General features: G+C 34.8%; 3 protein-coding genes across 3 annotated transcripts; 1 reads left to right on the top strand and 2 right to left on the bottom strand.

The window, feature by feature from the left end:
• Positions 1 to 3241: 3241 nt before the first annotated feature.
• Positions 3242 to 5804, bottom strand: LOC17876113 (putative F-box/LRR-repeat protein At1g56400). Its single transcript, XM_006281658.2, has 4 exons — positions 5703 to 5804; positions 4216 to 5186; positions 3733 to 3906; positions 3242 to 3611 (listed from the first exon to the last, which is right to left on the bottom strand). The coding sequence occupies exons 2-4, from the start codon at positions 5167 to 5169 to the stop codon at positions 3294 to 3296; spliced, it is 1446 nt and encodes a 481-aa protein (XP_006281720.2). The 5' UTR covers positions 5170 to 5186; positions 5703 to 5804; the 3' UTR covers positions 3242 to 3293.
• A 2972-nt stretch (positions 5805 to 8776) lies between these two features.
• On the top strand, positions 8777 to 11068 carry LOC17877315 (tryptophan synthase beta chain 1, chloroplastic). The gene is made up of 5 exons (XM_006280351.2): positions 8777 to 9173; positions 9436 to 9792; positions 9888 to 10330; positions 10619 to 10713; positions 10799 to 11068. The coding sequence occupies exons 1-5, from the start codon at positions 8835 to 8837 to the stop codon at positions 10972 to 10974; spliced, it is 1410 nt and encodes a 469-aa protein (XP_006280413.1). The 5' UTR covers positions 8777 to 8834; the 3' UTR covers positions 10975 to 11068.
• Positions 11069 to 11836: 768 nt separating this feature from the next.
• Positions 11837 to 14537, bottom strand: LOC17876734 (glucose-6-phosphate/phosphate translocator 1, chloroplastic). The gene is made up of 5 exons (XM_006279584.2): positions 13798 to 14537; positions 13133 to 13358; positions 12767 to 12989; positions 12315 to 12528; positions 11837 to 12176 (listed from the first exon to the last, which is right to left on the bottom strand). The coding sequence occupies exons 1-5, from the start codon at positions 14290 to 14292 to the stop codon at positions 12165 to 12167; spliced, it is 1170 nt and encodes a 389-aa protein (XP_006279646.1). The 5' UTR covers positions 14293 to 14537; the 3' UTR covers positions 11837 to 12164.
• Between the last annotated feature and the right edge of the window lie 1615 nt (positions 14538 to 16152).

Genomic DNA, 16152 nt, shown 5'->3' with positions numbered 1-16152 from the left:
CGTTGTCCCATTGCTAGGTAAGATCCAAACTCTCTCTCTCTCTCTCTCTCTCTCTCTCTCTCTCTCTCTCTCACTCTCTCTCTCTCTCTCTCTCTCTTCGTTGAGTTAGATAGTTTTAATTCACTGTAAATGTAATCATTTTCAGAGGTTAACAACCTATCTAACCAATCTCTCTCGGTTTGTTTTCCAGGTTATCCATGTCCCTTCAACCTAGCTCACTTAACCCAACTCATTCTCTGCTTCGGCTCTGTTCACCGGCGGAAGAGCATTGTAGATAGGTAGCAGACATCCAAATGTTGTTGGGTTTGTGGGTGAAGGTGATCGACTCGGTTAGGTTTGGGAGAGTGATGTCGAGAAGATTTTACTTTGGTCTGAAAAGAGATGAAATACTTTGAAAAATGTTAGGATTGCATTTGTACGTGTTTTAGATGTAAAATACATTAAAATCTTAAATCAAATAAAATCCATTAAAAATTGAATAACGCTGGTTTTAAAGTCCTTTAAAATACATCCACCAAATGTTAAATCCAATAACAGCAGATTTTATTGTGGTTTTTAAAATACATCATTAAATAACGCTAGATTTTGAAATACATACAAATCAATTAAAATACAAGATTGAATAACACCCCCCAAGTTTCCAAGATTGTTCTGTTCTTTATCTTTGTTTGTTTGTGTTTGCAGAAGTAAGAACAAGAAGAAGAGAGAAGAGAGAAGACACGGAGATTTACAAGTTCCCAAGGCCAATGTGGCCAAGGTACGTCTTGGTGAGCTTAAACCAGCTCACAAGGTTTCCTTTAAGCGTTTAAAACCAGAGTTACAAGAAACCAGAAAGAACAACAACCCAGAGATTCAACACCAAGCTATAAAAGAAGATAAGCTCTTCTCCTATCTTTTAAAACCTCTCTAGATCTTTCTGCTTGTAACTCACGCTCTTCTCATCTTGTCATTATGCCCTCTGCTTTTCCTTTTATACACCTAATGGACGCTCCCTTTTCAGGTCACTCCAAAACCTAGGCGTAACAAACCTTTCACCGCCAACGTCTCCTTTCAAGACCGTGTCCTTCAAGTGAAGACAAAAGCAGAGTGTTGACTGTTCACGTGGGCATACAGCTTTTCCAAACCTGGGCCTTACCAAAGACTTAACTTAAGCCCAATAGCTGTCTCAAGCCCACCTTGTTGAAACTGGATCGTTTCTTCACATGCGCCATATGCGGTAACACAAGAAGAAGAAGGCAAAAGAGAACCATGGAAGAGACCATAGAAGATTTCATCTTAATTATAATATTCCCTTTTATTTTTGCTTATTAGTCTCACTGCTCATGCATATGCCTTTATATAGGCTAGGAAGTGGAAATAATTAAAAGGAAAATGAAAGATTATGGTGGAGATAATAAAGAAAGGCTAAAAGATAAAGAAGATGAAGATGTATGTGGACTGTGTCTAAGTCTAGCGAGAGACTTATAGCTCCAAGTTTTGGAATTATTATTCCGTGAAAAGTCTTCAAATCGCCAATTCACCATATAATGCATGATGCATGTTCTCTCTGGTTTATATATATGGGTCCATTGCATTGCATTGGATTGTCTTCATATTATTACTTACTTTCTAGTATCCTATGCTTTAAACCCGTACGAAATAAACTTACATTGCATTGGACTGTTCCAGAATACTTGAAGATTACCCGTATTTAATCTCTGCTTGATTCTTAGCAGGAAACAACTACTAATATAACATATCGTGAAGGATTCAAATATCCCAATAACCTTTAAATAAACTTGAAACCTACTATAGTATAGTATAAAGATGTAAACGCTTCAGCATGAACGAGATTTTGGCAAACCGTTAAGGTAACTAAATATAACTTCATGACCGGTTAATTATTTGGATTGATTGATTTTGTTCATTATATTTGCCTTCTTCCAATATCAATGTACTGTATATACTTCTTTTATGACCACATTCATTAATGAACATTGCATATAAGTGAAGTTGGAATTATCAAGGGATAGCTAATATAACTCCTCGGCTATCGACATGCATGATAGCAACGCCTCAGTATTGTTTGATACTTGGTCTACGGAAGGAATGAGAGATTTGGATAGGAACTGGTTTTGAGTCTGAACCAATTAGCAATGGAGATGCTTTGCTTCTTGGTAATACCGGTTTTGTGAACCTTGAAGGATCAAACTCACACCCGTAAATCACCAGTGACTCGAGAGTTGTAAGATTGTAATTGCTTTCTGGCGATGTAACAACAAACTGAAGATATAACGCATTCCTATATATATAGCTTTCTCCACGCAGGGTTTTGACGAATATATCATATAAGAACTGACTTCTTCACTCGTTTTGGAGAGCATCTCACTGAGTTATAGAACGACTTACATTACATCAATTTAGTTCAGTCTTGGTTTCTAGTTTCGTTAGCCCTAAAACAATGTTTATATCCTCGAAAATCCTAGAAGATATATAAAACAAAAATGTATATAATAAATATCACTCAATAAAATTAGGATTAATTGGGTTTTTAGTACATTTTTGAAACATAATTGTAGAAGTAGTACATTTACTATTCATTATTAGCAAATTAATACATTTTTACTATTTTGACACTATTTAGACACTATTAAAAAACCCATTAAATTTAATAACTAAAAATATTCATCAATATATATTTGTTTTCTATAAAATTTCAATTACATAAAAATCTATATTTTTTTCTCTATAATTTGATATGCATTTTTAAAAATATAATTTCAAATATTTTTCAAACAAATTTTGATACGTTCAGCTATCCTTATGTACAGTTGTGTGTCGATGTACGGAAAATCATCCGTACAGCGGTATATATATACGTATAATTGTATGTGTACAGATATTTTCTGGTCTATATATGTATATTTGTTTATGTGTATATATGTTTATATGTAGTTGTTTCTGTTTGTACAAATATTTGATATATAATAATATGTTACTGTACAGTTGTCTGTCTGTACAGATATATGAAATAGTAAAATTGTACTATTTTGCTAATTGTGAATAGTAAATGTACTATCTTTATAATTATGTTTTAAAAACGTACTAGTTTGCCAACACACCCATAAAATTATCATTACTTATGGTTCACATAGATGACCAAGTCCCTCAATCTTTCCAAAGGTTCAAATTATTCATGAAATCAAACAAACCGAGAACACCATTAAGTCAAATGGGACAAATAGATAAAAACCGAGAAGAGTCTTGAATAATAGTAATAAATAATAATAAAAAGTCTTGAATAGCTCAGCCTTTCAAGGATAATGCACAAGAACCTGCACATCCCCTGAAATACTCTGTAACATCTCGGCTCCATCACGTGCCCGCATCAACCCATATTCCATCACATCACTACACATGTAAAGCTCCACTCTCTCTAGTACAGGCCCACCCGCACGTCCGGGCCAACGCCCACGTCCCGACTGAATCAAAACCTTCAGAACAATTAGCTCGTGAGAGTAACCACTGAAGTCCTTCACGACCACGACCTTAAGTTTCTTAGGAAAATTCTTATAGGTAAGGTTTTTTTTCCAATATGCACGTGGACCGGCGCCACAATATGACCTACCGTACTGCAATATATCAAAAACGAAAAATTATGACGTTTAGGTAAAATCATACATATATATAGTAAATGTAAGTATGTAACTATGGTTCTCAAATTCCCACTACTACTATATATAGTAATCTTACCGTGCCAAGTCTTCTACCGAGGATATCCACCGTTAACGTTTCCAGGTTAGGGCAATTATCGAGGAGGAGCTTGATTCCCTTGAACTCCATGACATGCAACTCCGTTCTCAGCACCAAATGTTGTGTTTCCATAGGACGTAGTAAAGAAGACGGATCATCACATTCTTGGATAGCCTTCAAAAAGTAAAAACACACATACTCAGATAAGTAGTAAACTGTCGACTAATGTACAGTCTTTATACCCATCAATTACAACGCAATAGCTTTAGCTTATTATTAAGGTAAAGGATACTACACATATTAGCTACTCCTACATATTCCTTTCATATATCCACTAAGCTATTAAAAACTTTCATACGGAGAATACATAATATTTTGAAACTAACCTAGTAAAATATTTTGCTCAATAATACTCATTTCTCAAAGATATGCTAATAACGTGAATTGAATGTAATGTAAAGATGTTAAGAGTTAAAAATATACCTGAAGGAGAAAAGGGCATACACTTAAGGTCCTCGCACGTCGAAGACTGTTAAGGAAGCCAGAAAGAATAGTTCCTTCATATTTGGTGCTTTCATTGGGTTCTTCGTACTTGGGCTCTTTCTGAAAATCTAAATACACTTCTTCTATGCCCTTATTCATTCTCTTGACATCAAAAGCAAGAACTCGGCCTGAGTACTTTAATACCTCTACATTAGGCAGATCATAGGAACAAGGCATGTGATAAGAGAATACACAGTTCTCAATTTCAAATTCCTTGAAATATCCGGCTAAGTTGATCATATCAACACCCCAACAATGACTAAAAGTTAGACTTTTGAGCGTAAGAGAGGTCAATAACAAAGCATGAGCCGCTGAGAGTTCAATCCAACCTATAGCGAGCTTTCTAAGTGATCCCGAGTTTGTGAGCATTGAGGGGTCAAAACCGCACGCATATATCTTCAGTGACTTGAGGGTTTTTAGATTGTAAACGCTTGCTGGCAAATGCACAAAAATCTTGTGAAACCTCATCACATAGGAATAGACTGACCAATTAAAGCCTGTGAAATCAAGAACCAGGTTCTTGACTTGTCTTGAGACTGCGAAATCGATCAGAGACTCCATCTCTGCCAAAAATTCCCCTGGATCAGAGAACTTAAGCTCGAAGGTTTCGATGCAATGACTTTGATACCGAGAGATCCATTGACACATATAGTTAACAAACGAAACCCTCTTGGAGCTTTCGTCCGAGACAGAGCGGTCCACATACTCGGTTTCCCTGAAAGTAATGTTTCCTGTCTCACGATAGAGATACCTCCACCTCTTACCGAGTGAACTGGTCCTTAAACATTCCTTAAAGGGCAAGCAAGAGATGATCAGAATCAGAATTACATCCGGTAGATTGGATAATGCGTCTAGCTCCACACTTGAAGCCATTCTCTTTGAAGAAGTCATCATCTCTTTCAATAATTATCCTAGGATGGATCATAAAATAAATATGTCAGTTAAGTTATCTCCCTATTTGCATTTACAGTTCAATAAACATGTCTGAATCTATTGCACTAGACATAAAATAACAAACGTGGTCATAGGATCTGTAAATAAATCGACCTTTGAATGTGAGAAACAAAGGTTTTTTACAAAATCAAGAACCATATGTTCTATATCAGTCTCAACAGTCAAGATATGACCGTTACTTTACCATATCTGGTACACAAAAATTGAGAGAAAAACTATTGAAAACTTATAATCACTCTAGTCATAATTTTCTAAACAATTTATTTCTCTTACAGAAAATTTTAAATATATATTTTTTTAACAAAACAAAAAACCTGGATATGAAATGAGTGGAGCAAGAAAAACACTAAGTAAAATCATTAAAAATTGTACATATATACAGCATGTCTCGTAAAATTTAAGAAAAACAAAAAAATTATAATAAAGATAACTAACAACGATTTTTTTTTATATAAAAAGAAGAACTGATGCACCTGAAGCTTTGTTCTCTTGCAGCTATGCCTGTTCAAGTTCTCAAGATTTTTTGTTTTTGTTTTGGTTTTAAGAACTTTGAAGATTTCTTTTCTTTTTTGATCAATATGTAATTTTATAAATCTGATGGGTCATAGTTATATAGAGAATCTAGTAAATGTTTATAAGGGAAGTAATCTTTAGGTACATGTGTAATGCTAAATCTTATTTCATTTCCTCAGTTAGCAAACAAATTATTTGTTAAGTAAAAATCTCTTTTGGATTTAAAATCTGATCCCAAAATTAAAGTCAAAAGTCTTATTTAATTTGGTTAGCTTATTTTCTTCTTCTTTTTTGGTAAAAAAATCTAATTGGTATTATTAAAGATGCAATTTTTTGACTATACAGTTTTTTTTGTGGTCAGAAATGTGACAAAAAATTTCTTTAAAATGTATATATAAAATCTTTTACTTAGAAGGATAACTTTTTAATATATATATATATATATGGGGATTTTCTTTGATAATTTTGTTCAACTGAGCCAATAGGCAATAGCCATCACATATACACTTATCTGTACACTAGCATAATCATTAAGACATTAACCTAAATATATCTTCCCTTTTAAAATACTTTGACTTACCAATCCAAATAAATAGTGAAGTTTTTTTATTTTTATTTTTTTTTGTCATTTATAGTGAAGTTTTTTTTCTCGTTATTTTAACGATTCTTGAGAAACAAAACATACGGTTTTTAAAACAACCTTAATGTTATGTCATTTGCTTTATTATAACTAAGAAAGTAACATATTCAGTTCTCGAAAGAAGACGCATACGAAGAAGTTGACTGAAAATTAGTATTCTTATTAATAATCGCTTAATTTAAACTTGAAGACTCTCACTTTTGATATTTTTCCTCAATGCCCTGTCTCAATAAAATTGAACATATGCAATAAGAGTATCATATTTTTTTAAAGCTCATAAAATTTATTTAGTAATACATTTGTAGACGGCTTTGTCAAATATATGCTAGCATCCATCCTGAACATATTGGATGCAAAATATAACATACAAATAGCTAAAGAATACATTTAAGATCGTGGAGATGAAGAACTTCAGTGGTAGCTTCAACGAATTACAAATATTGATGTATTTTCTTACATCTTAACTCGTTTAAGCAACCACGAAAGTTATTCGTAACAACAACCTTAAGCGTTTCCTCAAATACTCATTTATAAATGTTATGCATCCTTAATATGTTAATCGATCAATACCAACATATATATGAAAATACATTTACAAAATATCAAATGAAAATTATGAGCGTCACTAGTCTTTAATCCGAAAATTAAAGTATACATTACCTTAAAATATTAATTTGGGGGAATAAATATATGTATATATAGTACTGAAGGAGCATAAAATACTCATGATCATAAACTCCTTTGGATGCATGTAATAATAATACTTGTCAGTGTCACTACCACATATGCAAAACATCACCAACAACAAAAGTCTCGAAACATAATTCCCTGAAACGTTTGCTAAGCTGAGGAAAAAGGAAAAGAAGAGTAAGTAAAACCATAAAATAATGTTGTTAGCAGAATGGGATGGATAGTTGCAGAATTCTGATCCCCTTTCAAAAGTTTTTATATATTTTTTTGGGCATCGAATTAATAATTTATATATAGAGTATCTTTTGGTATAATTATTAATTTAATATGTTTTATTGACTATACATATTTGTGGTCAGCATTTTGACTAATTGTTTTTTAAAGAAATTTATTAAATATTTAGTTTGACGAATATTTTATGGAAAATAATATATTGACCGAGAAATTAAGAGAAACCTTTTAATCAAACTGGATTAAATGAACGTAAACCGATTCAAATCGAACCATAATTAATGTACAAACTCTTCGATTCAATTTTTCTCAACCAAGACGGTTTTGATTCGGTTTCAATCTGATTCCAACAGATTAAAAAGAAAAAACCCATCAAGGAAAATGTTTGAAAAAGGTAATCTTGTAAAATGTTGCGTAAAGATCATGTATATTAGAGAAGAAAAGAGTTGAACTTATACAAATGATACTGATATTACTAAAATATTTATTATTGATTTTGGTTCACGAAGAGAATCCAAGTCCTCAGTTATTTCGAGGCTCTTTCTTATTCAGAAACGAAAATACAAAAATATATACCCAACCACACCAGTCAATAAAGGAAACTCGTATATATATGAAGTGTGCACAACAACACCATAGCTCAGCTCCAAAACGTGCCACCATCCACCAAATCTACTTTGATTTACTTTCCAAGTTCATCACAGTCAATATACTTTTCAACTTCCAACACAGTATAAGGAAGGATACGCAACATCTGGTCATGAAAACGTAGCTGCTGAGCTGCATATAGAGGATCGTCGCATTTTCGAATCACCTTAAAAAATAGAGTGCACACATGTTGATGTTCCGACCAAGAATCATTTCTGACAAAACTATACCATATACTTCATGTAATTGAAAGAGAAAAAAATTCTGTAAATTAAATGAAAATTGAAAAAAATAACTTTAAGACATACTAGTATATAGTTATGTCAAGATAAGGGTTGGTGATGGCTCCTATAAGATATGTTTTTCAAAACCATGTGGTTATTTCATTCTCGGAGTCATACCAACTTTTTTCGATTTGGTAAAAGTCTTATTTGGCTAATTCCATCATATCCCGTCTTCCGAGTTTTATATATATAAACTTTAAAAAATTATCAATAAACTTTCGTAAACTCCATTTTTATATAAGCAATCATAAAAACTAATAGATATATCTGAAAACCATTTTAATATTTATTTTATAACCAATAATAAATTTTATAGTATCTGTTTTTTTTTTCTTCCTTAAGATATACAAATTGACCAAATTAGATTAAAACTGATTTGTTGACAAAAAAAAGATTAAAACTGATTTAGGTTTTACATAAATTCTGCTCAAAAATAATAGTTTAATATGAATTTTTGTGGTCAGAATTTTGACCAATAGATTTTGAAAAAAGAAGAAAGGAATCTCTCTATCTATAAAAACACCCTAAAAACACTTTGAAAGGATATTACAAAAGGAGAGAAGAAGAATATAAATTTGTTGACTCTGAGAGATTCAGTAATGGCAGCCTCTGCTACTTTCAGAGCCTCCGTTTCTTCATCTCCTTCGTCTTCTTCTTCTTCTTCTCAGCTGACCCATTTGAGATCACCTTTCAAAGCTGTCAAATTTACGCCTTTGCCATCTCCTCGCTCCAAGTCGTCTTTCTCCGTCTCCTGCACTATCGCCAAGGACCCGGCTGTTCTTATGGCCGCCGGATCTGACCCGGCCCTGTGGCAAAGACCCGATTCGTTCGGTCGGTTTGGCAAGTTTGGTGGCAAGTATGTCCCTGAAACCCTTATGCACGCTTTATCTGAGCTCGAATCAGCTTTCTATGCTCTCGCCACCGACGATGATTTCCAGGTGTTGATCAAATTGTTACATTTTTGCTTTTGTGGGTCGTTTTGATTGTAGCGTTATCATTTGCTGATTGAGAACAAAGTTTTGATCTTGTTGATGGGAAATGTAAATTCTAGGGCACTTGAATGAATTGGGTTTGGTTATAGATAGAATGGTTAGAGATAATAGGGAACAGAGAAAATTTAAATTAGGAGTCTTGTTTTTGGTTTGGTTTCAATGTCTGATTCATTTTTTCTGTGTGTTTGTGTCAATGAATCTTTATCAGAGAGAGTTGGCAGGGATTTTGAAGGACTATGTGGGTAGAGAAAGCCCTCTGTATTTCGCAGAGAGGCTCACTGAGCATTACAGGCGAGGAAATGGTGAAGGGCCGCTTATATACTTGAAGAGAGAAGACCTGAACCACACAGGTGCTCACAAGATCAACAATGCTGTGGCTCAGGCTCTTCTTGCCAAGCGTTTGGGGAAGAAGAGGATTATTGCTGAGACAGGAGCTGGTCAACATGGTGTGGCTACAGCAACTGTGTGTGCCCGTTTCGGTCTGGAGTGTATCATCTATATGGGTGCTCAAGATATGGAGAGACAAGCACTCAATGTGTTCAGAATGAGACTTCTTGGTGCAGAGGTGATGCTTACAATTTATCTCATTGATTGGCTATTTCTTTTCGATGTGATAAACATTGTTTCTGAACCTTTGTTTTCGGGTTTCTGGTGTTACAGGTTAGAGGAGTTCACTCTGGAACAGCAACATTGAAAGATGCGACATCTGAAGCGATAAGAGATTGGGTGACAAATGTGGAGACTACCCATTACATATTGGGATCTGTGGCAGGTCCTCATCCTTATCCCATGATGGTCAGAGACTTTCACGCTGTGATCGGTAAAGAAACAAGGAAACAAGCGTTGGAGAAATGGGGCGGGAAGCCAGATGTCCTGGTGGCTTGTGTCGGTGGTGGTTCAAACGCTATGGGACTCTTCCATGAATTTGTAAATGACACAGAGGTCCGGATGATCGGTGTGGAAGCAGCAGGATTCGGATTGGACAGTGGCAAACATGCTGCTACATTGACAAAGGGAGATGTCGGTGTCCTCCATGGAGCTATGAGTTACTTGCTGCAAGATGATGATGGACAAATCATTGAACCACACTCCATCAGTGCAGGGTAAGTGAGATTCGCTATTCACATCCGGTAGCCATCATAAGTAGGGATGTTGTGATGATCTAGCCCAGCTTGGTCCATACTGAACCCAGCTCTGTTCTGCCTTTTGGTATACCAAGTTAATATAAAGCAAATTGATGGGTCTTGGCCTGGCCAGACTGCACGTTGACCAATCCATGGCGGGCATTAGACTCATCACAACTCTCTTATTCAAATGCTTGACTGCAGTTTATAGACTAGTCTACTCAGTTAGCAGCGGTTGCATGAACATGGTTTCATTTTCTCTTACAGATTGGACTATCCTGGAGTCGGACCCGAGCACAGTTTTTTTAAAGACATGGGACGAGCTGAATACTATAGCATAACCGACGAAGAAGCATTGGAAGGTATGTATCAATGCATAGTATTTACTTCTGTATTCGAAAATCTGTTCTTTGTTTTGTAAGTTGCCTTTTGATTTGCGGTTTGCAGCATTCAAGAGAGTGTCGCGGTTAGAGGGAATAATTCCAGCACTGGAGACCTCACACGCACTAGCGTACCTTGAGAAGCTATGTCCTACGTTAGCAGACGGAACGAGAGTGGTCTTGAACTTCAGTGGTAGAGGAGATAAGGATGTTCAGACAGTGGCTAAATACCTTGAAGTTTGAAGAGAAACACTTTTGTTTGTGTTTTAGTTTTCACTTTTCAGAATTCAGACAATGAAATCCTTTTTGTACTTGTAATCTGTTTGTACTTTGCTTCTCTCTGGTCACAAGACGTTTCCAAGAAAAATGGAAATAGAAAATGATTACGAATAGAACATAACCTGAATAAATGTACTATCAATAAAAAAATAAAACATCTCATATTTTTAAAAGAGCTCCAGTGTTATGAAAACATAATCATACAACATAGGAACACGAAATAATTTCGGAATCTCAGGACTCGTGAGCTTCTTTAGTTAGTTAATAAGCTTATCAAAGAAGACCTCTATGACCAATGGCCAATGCAGCTAGTTTAAGATATCAATGTTACATTAGAAAAAAAGAAAATGGAAGAGACATATATTCGCATATACTATAGCATCTTCTACTGTGTAGCAATGTAGCATCTGCTGCTTCTGTGTCATGAATCATGATGTTCCGCTTGTGATCCTTACGATTTTAGGAAAACTAGAGAAGTGGTGACTTCGATGAATAAAATAAAAACAAAATAAGCAAATTGCAAATTCCGATAGAGAGAGAGCGAATCTTATTTTAGTATATTCTTCAGCAGACATCTCTCTGCCTCTTCTGAAATCCCAAGAGACATCTCTCTCTTTCCCAAGTCTGAACCAAATCTAATGCCTCTGTTCCATTTCCAAGCATCAACATTACTTTTGTAATAAACTCTATTATTGATTTCTATGGCCTGTTTGGTGGTTTCTTTTGTCAAACTATACTTGGTCATCAGCTTTTTCCGACATAACTAGTTTATCAAAGTTAAACGGGAACCTTGTTGAATGCATGAATAATGACAGCAAAACAAGAATAACCTCAAGATAATATTCTCTATTTTTTCTATAATGATATTTTCTCTATTAGTTGAAAAGAGAGTTTCAAGGTGTCGTCTTATTCTCAAGGGGATAATATCTATTTCCCACTTTAGTTACAAAGAGGCAATCTTCTCACACTTCCCCCAAATTCAAAAAGAAAAAAAAAACCTCAAACTGCCTAAACACACTCTAAACATTCTCGTGTCCTTTCTCATCATATCTTTTCTTTATTGAGGACAAATATCTACACTAAGCTCTTTTCCCGGTTTTAACCGAAATCACAAGCTCAACACACCAGTCCCTTACACTCTTAAGTCTTCCGAATCAGAGCTTTGCCTGCACGACACGCGCAAACCAGGACATAGAAACATTAGGACGCCGAATCAAGAACTTGAATCAAACCAATAAACTGAGACAGTTTCTTTATAAATATCTAGTTCTGTTCATTCTAAGGTTTATGAGTTGAGTCTTTACCTGGGAATACAAGAAGGTTCCAAGGATAGCAATGGCGGCTCCAAGGGCGTTAACAGGCTGGACTGGAGTGCGGAAGATAATGATGGAGGAGACAATGACAGATATACGTTTCATTGTGTTACCAACACTAAATGTCAAGGGGGAGATTTGGTCTAAAGACATGTAAGAGACTTGGTTGTAAAGGTGATAGAACACACTCTGCGCGGCCACCCACCTGCAATTTTGATTAATGAAAAAGTGAAATCAGTAAGATAACGAGATGGATTTATTGGCGTAATCACTTACAACACTTTAGGTTTGCTAATAATTTGGATGATAACAAACAAAAATAGAGAGCTAAAGACAAAAACTTGACAAGTGGGTCTTTCACAACGGATTCTAGGAACAGGACAAGAATAAATTAAACACGTAAAATATGTATCTCTAGAGTTTATAAGAGTTGTCTTTCTTACCAGACAAACTGTGGTCCGACAGTAGCGAGTGCCGTCTGCCAACCATCGACCCACATCTGAGGTCCTTCAACCGCAATTGCAAAGGGAGTGAGGATCAATAAGGACAACATTGAAAGACAGGCGTAGTAGTTCATTCCGCTCACAGACTTTCCCTTCATTCCCTTCTTCGAGAAGATGTTACGGAAGACAAAAGCCAAGTTCGAAATCATAGCTCCCATGAATCCTGAAAGCAGAAGTCGCAGATTTAAAGCCAATATCAAACAAGCCAAGCCAATTCAAGTCTCAGTCCCAATTACACATCAAGATATATAGAATCTAACAAAAAACATTAGATACATGATCAACGTATCAAGAGAAATATGTTACCAATCATATTGAAGTTAAGCTCAGTAAGGGCGGAGAGAGCACAACCACCAATGATTGGAATGAGAGACAGGTACACCGAAGTAGGGAATGTTTCACCCAAAAGGAACCTCGAGACAAGAACGCTAAAGGCAGGTTCACCACTCTTGATGATGTGAGTGAACGAAACCGCAACCTTAGACATACTCACCGTTGCAGCCACATGACCAATTGTGTGAGCCACAGCAACCTATAAGCAATAATCCAACAAAAACCACTCTTAGTACAATACAATTTAGTACAACAAAATATCATAAAGTTCAATACTTTAATCTATACTAGAAGCTAAATTATGACCTGATAATATTGACACTTGATATTCCAGAATTTAGCTATGAAATTCAGAAATTATAACAACAAAATTCAGCAGCCTATCAACACAAGCACAGCCAAAAAAAACATCACTTTCTTCTCTCTCTCTCTCTCCCTCAGTTTTTATCTCAGGAAGCAAACAAAACTAAACATATCACTCAGGTAAGATAAAAACAACAAATATTCCTGCAAGATCTGCATCAATTTGACCTTAAACCTCAATACCCATCATCGTAAACATCGAAATCAAACCTAAAGTTTCTACCTTTTTTTAAAGCAAAAACTCACCAAACTTCATATCCCACCAACCCACTTACCGGAAACAGAGTTTTCCAGAAATCGAAATCAGTCTTAGGAGTCTCAACGATCCCAACAGCCCAAGAGATAAGCATCATCAACGAACCAGCAGCAAGAGAAAGCGTAGAGGTGAGCCATGGGTAAGGGTAAGCGTTCAAGACCTTCTTGTTGTAGATATTGAACACAACGTTCAAAGCCCACCAAGTAGCAAAGTAAATCCCGATCTTCAAACGCTTAGCCGCCTCCGATTTCTCTACCACCGCCGCCGCCGCCGCATCATCACCGATCGGCTGAGGCTCTGATCGGTCAGCTTCATAAGCTTCACATCTCAGTAACGGAGACTTAGCTCTGAGAGAAGAGAGGTGAAGCGGCTTCGAGACGGCTAAAACGGTGATTTTTGGAAGCTCCGTCGATGGAAACGAGAGAGAAAGAGGAGATCTTTGGTGTAGTGAACAAGGGTTTTGTCGGAAAAGCCCGATCTTAGTTGAGAAAGTTTGCTTCGCCGTTAAAACCATCGCCGGAGAGGATTTTTCGTCGAATTAAAAAATAAAAAGGTTAAACCTTTCGATCACAGAGAGAGAGAATGGATCAAAAGCTTTGACCTAGAATCTAAAAAACGCAGAAGAATTCAAATAAAGACGAAAGAGAGATCTTATAAAAGTATAATTAGATGATCTTTGTGTTGTTCGCTGTGTTTACTTTATAGACTAGGAGAGAGTGAATTGTATAGTAGGAACTTATTAGAGGAGGTATATATACGCTAATGATATATTCATTTATTTTTCTAAATTTCTTAAATAAATTGTTATTTCTTAAAGGAAATGATCACGTATTAATAAAGAAGATTTTGTAACAGTGTACTGTACTTTCAAATAGGTTTTGATCTTTCGGACATTTTGGTTTAGTTTCAGTTTGGTTTTTTTGGCCTTTTTATGTTTATGAAATAGATGTTGCCTTATTGAAAAATATATTAATACTAAAGAGTCAAAATTTTGGGGATTTATTGAACAGATTTTACATGATTTGTATGCGTTATATGACTTGAATTGATGCATACCTTTGGAATCGTTTCGCAAACAAGAGTCTAAGACCAAGATTATTGGCAAGATCTTAAATGTAAGAATTACACTAGAAAATATCTTAAATAAGATAGCTTCTAGTGTAATTCTTACACTTAAGATCTTGCCTTTAATGTTGCCCTAAGAGCATCATCAATGCAAGACTATTAAAATTGATCTTATAATTTGTTTAATAATTTAATTGAAAGCTGAGCCTCTTTTACCCATATTTTATCTTATATAACATACCATATCTTAGGTTTTAAATGTAATTTTAATTTTTATTTAATGCTAAATTAACATAAGAATGCTCTAAGAACTGTGCATTGAGGATGGTCTAAAATTGGGTGTTCTAGCTTACAAACTCTAAAAAATCACAAAAGTGAGAGACGTCAGGAACGATGTATATTTCAAATGTTTTTTCCTGTATTTTTGTTGTTTTTTTTGATGTATAATTATGAATAATAAAATAACTACAGTAAATGAAAACTTTAAACTTTTGAAAAGTGTGTAGTTTCCAGTTAATGAAATAAATAATTTTTTACTTAAGCTAAAAGTACTCTGAAAAAAGAATTGTATCAATATATTCACACTTTGATTTTGATTGATAATTTCGTATTGTTGCACTGTATAGTTTCTTGCTTTATCACCAATCAGGCAAAAATGTTAAAATGAGCGTAAATTTTGGTTATTAACTGATATTTTATATCTCCACCCAAAAAAAACTGGTATTTTAATATTGTTTTAAACTATTTTAGCTATCGTTTACTTTTTTATTATTCGCTGAAAATTTATGGCCTGTTGTTTGACTTATAAAATCCTTTGGACCTTTTCTTTTAATGTTATAGTGAGTATTACGAATAATATAGCATCGAAAAAAGTCCTAAAGATTAGATTGTAAAAGCATGATTAATGGTAGGTCTTAGTCTTAAGATTTTGTTAAGAAAACTCACCATTAAACATGGTCTAACTCCTTCACTGTTCTAATACTTTGGATCATTTGTGAACTGATAAATGCTTTCAGCTTACATAATATTTTTTTGGCAGAAAAAAAAGAAGTCAATGGTGGTTGGACGTATCAACTCAAAAGTTTGGTTTGCATCTCAAGTTACTTTGCTTTGAGAAAAAGTACAGTATTCCCATCTAGAACCAAAGAAGAAAAGTCATGTCCCTTCAGCTCCATACATTTCACAAGAATAACGCTAAGATCAATTGGTTCAACCAAACAAAAAAACAATTGAAATGAAACCATCTTTTCAAGAAGTGTATAATAAAAGTATATATATATATATATATATATATATATATATATATATA

The sequence above is a fragment of the Capsella rubella genome, unplaced genomic scaffold (assembly GCF_000375325.1).
Source record: "Capsella rubella cultivar Monte Gargano unplaced genomic scaffold, Caprub1_0 scaffold_8, whole genome shotgun sequence".
NCBI classification, from domain to species: domain Eukaryota; kingdom Viridiplantae; phylum Streptophyta; class Magnoliopsida; order Brassicales; family Brassicaceae; genus Capsella; species Capsella rubella.
This window is presented reverse-complemented; position numbering and strand designations above follow the sequence as displayed.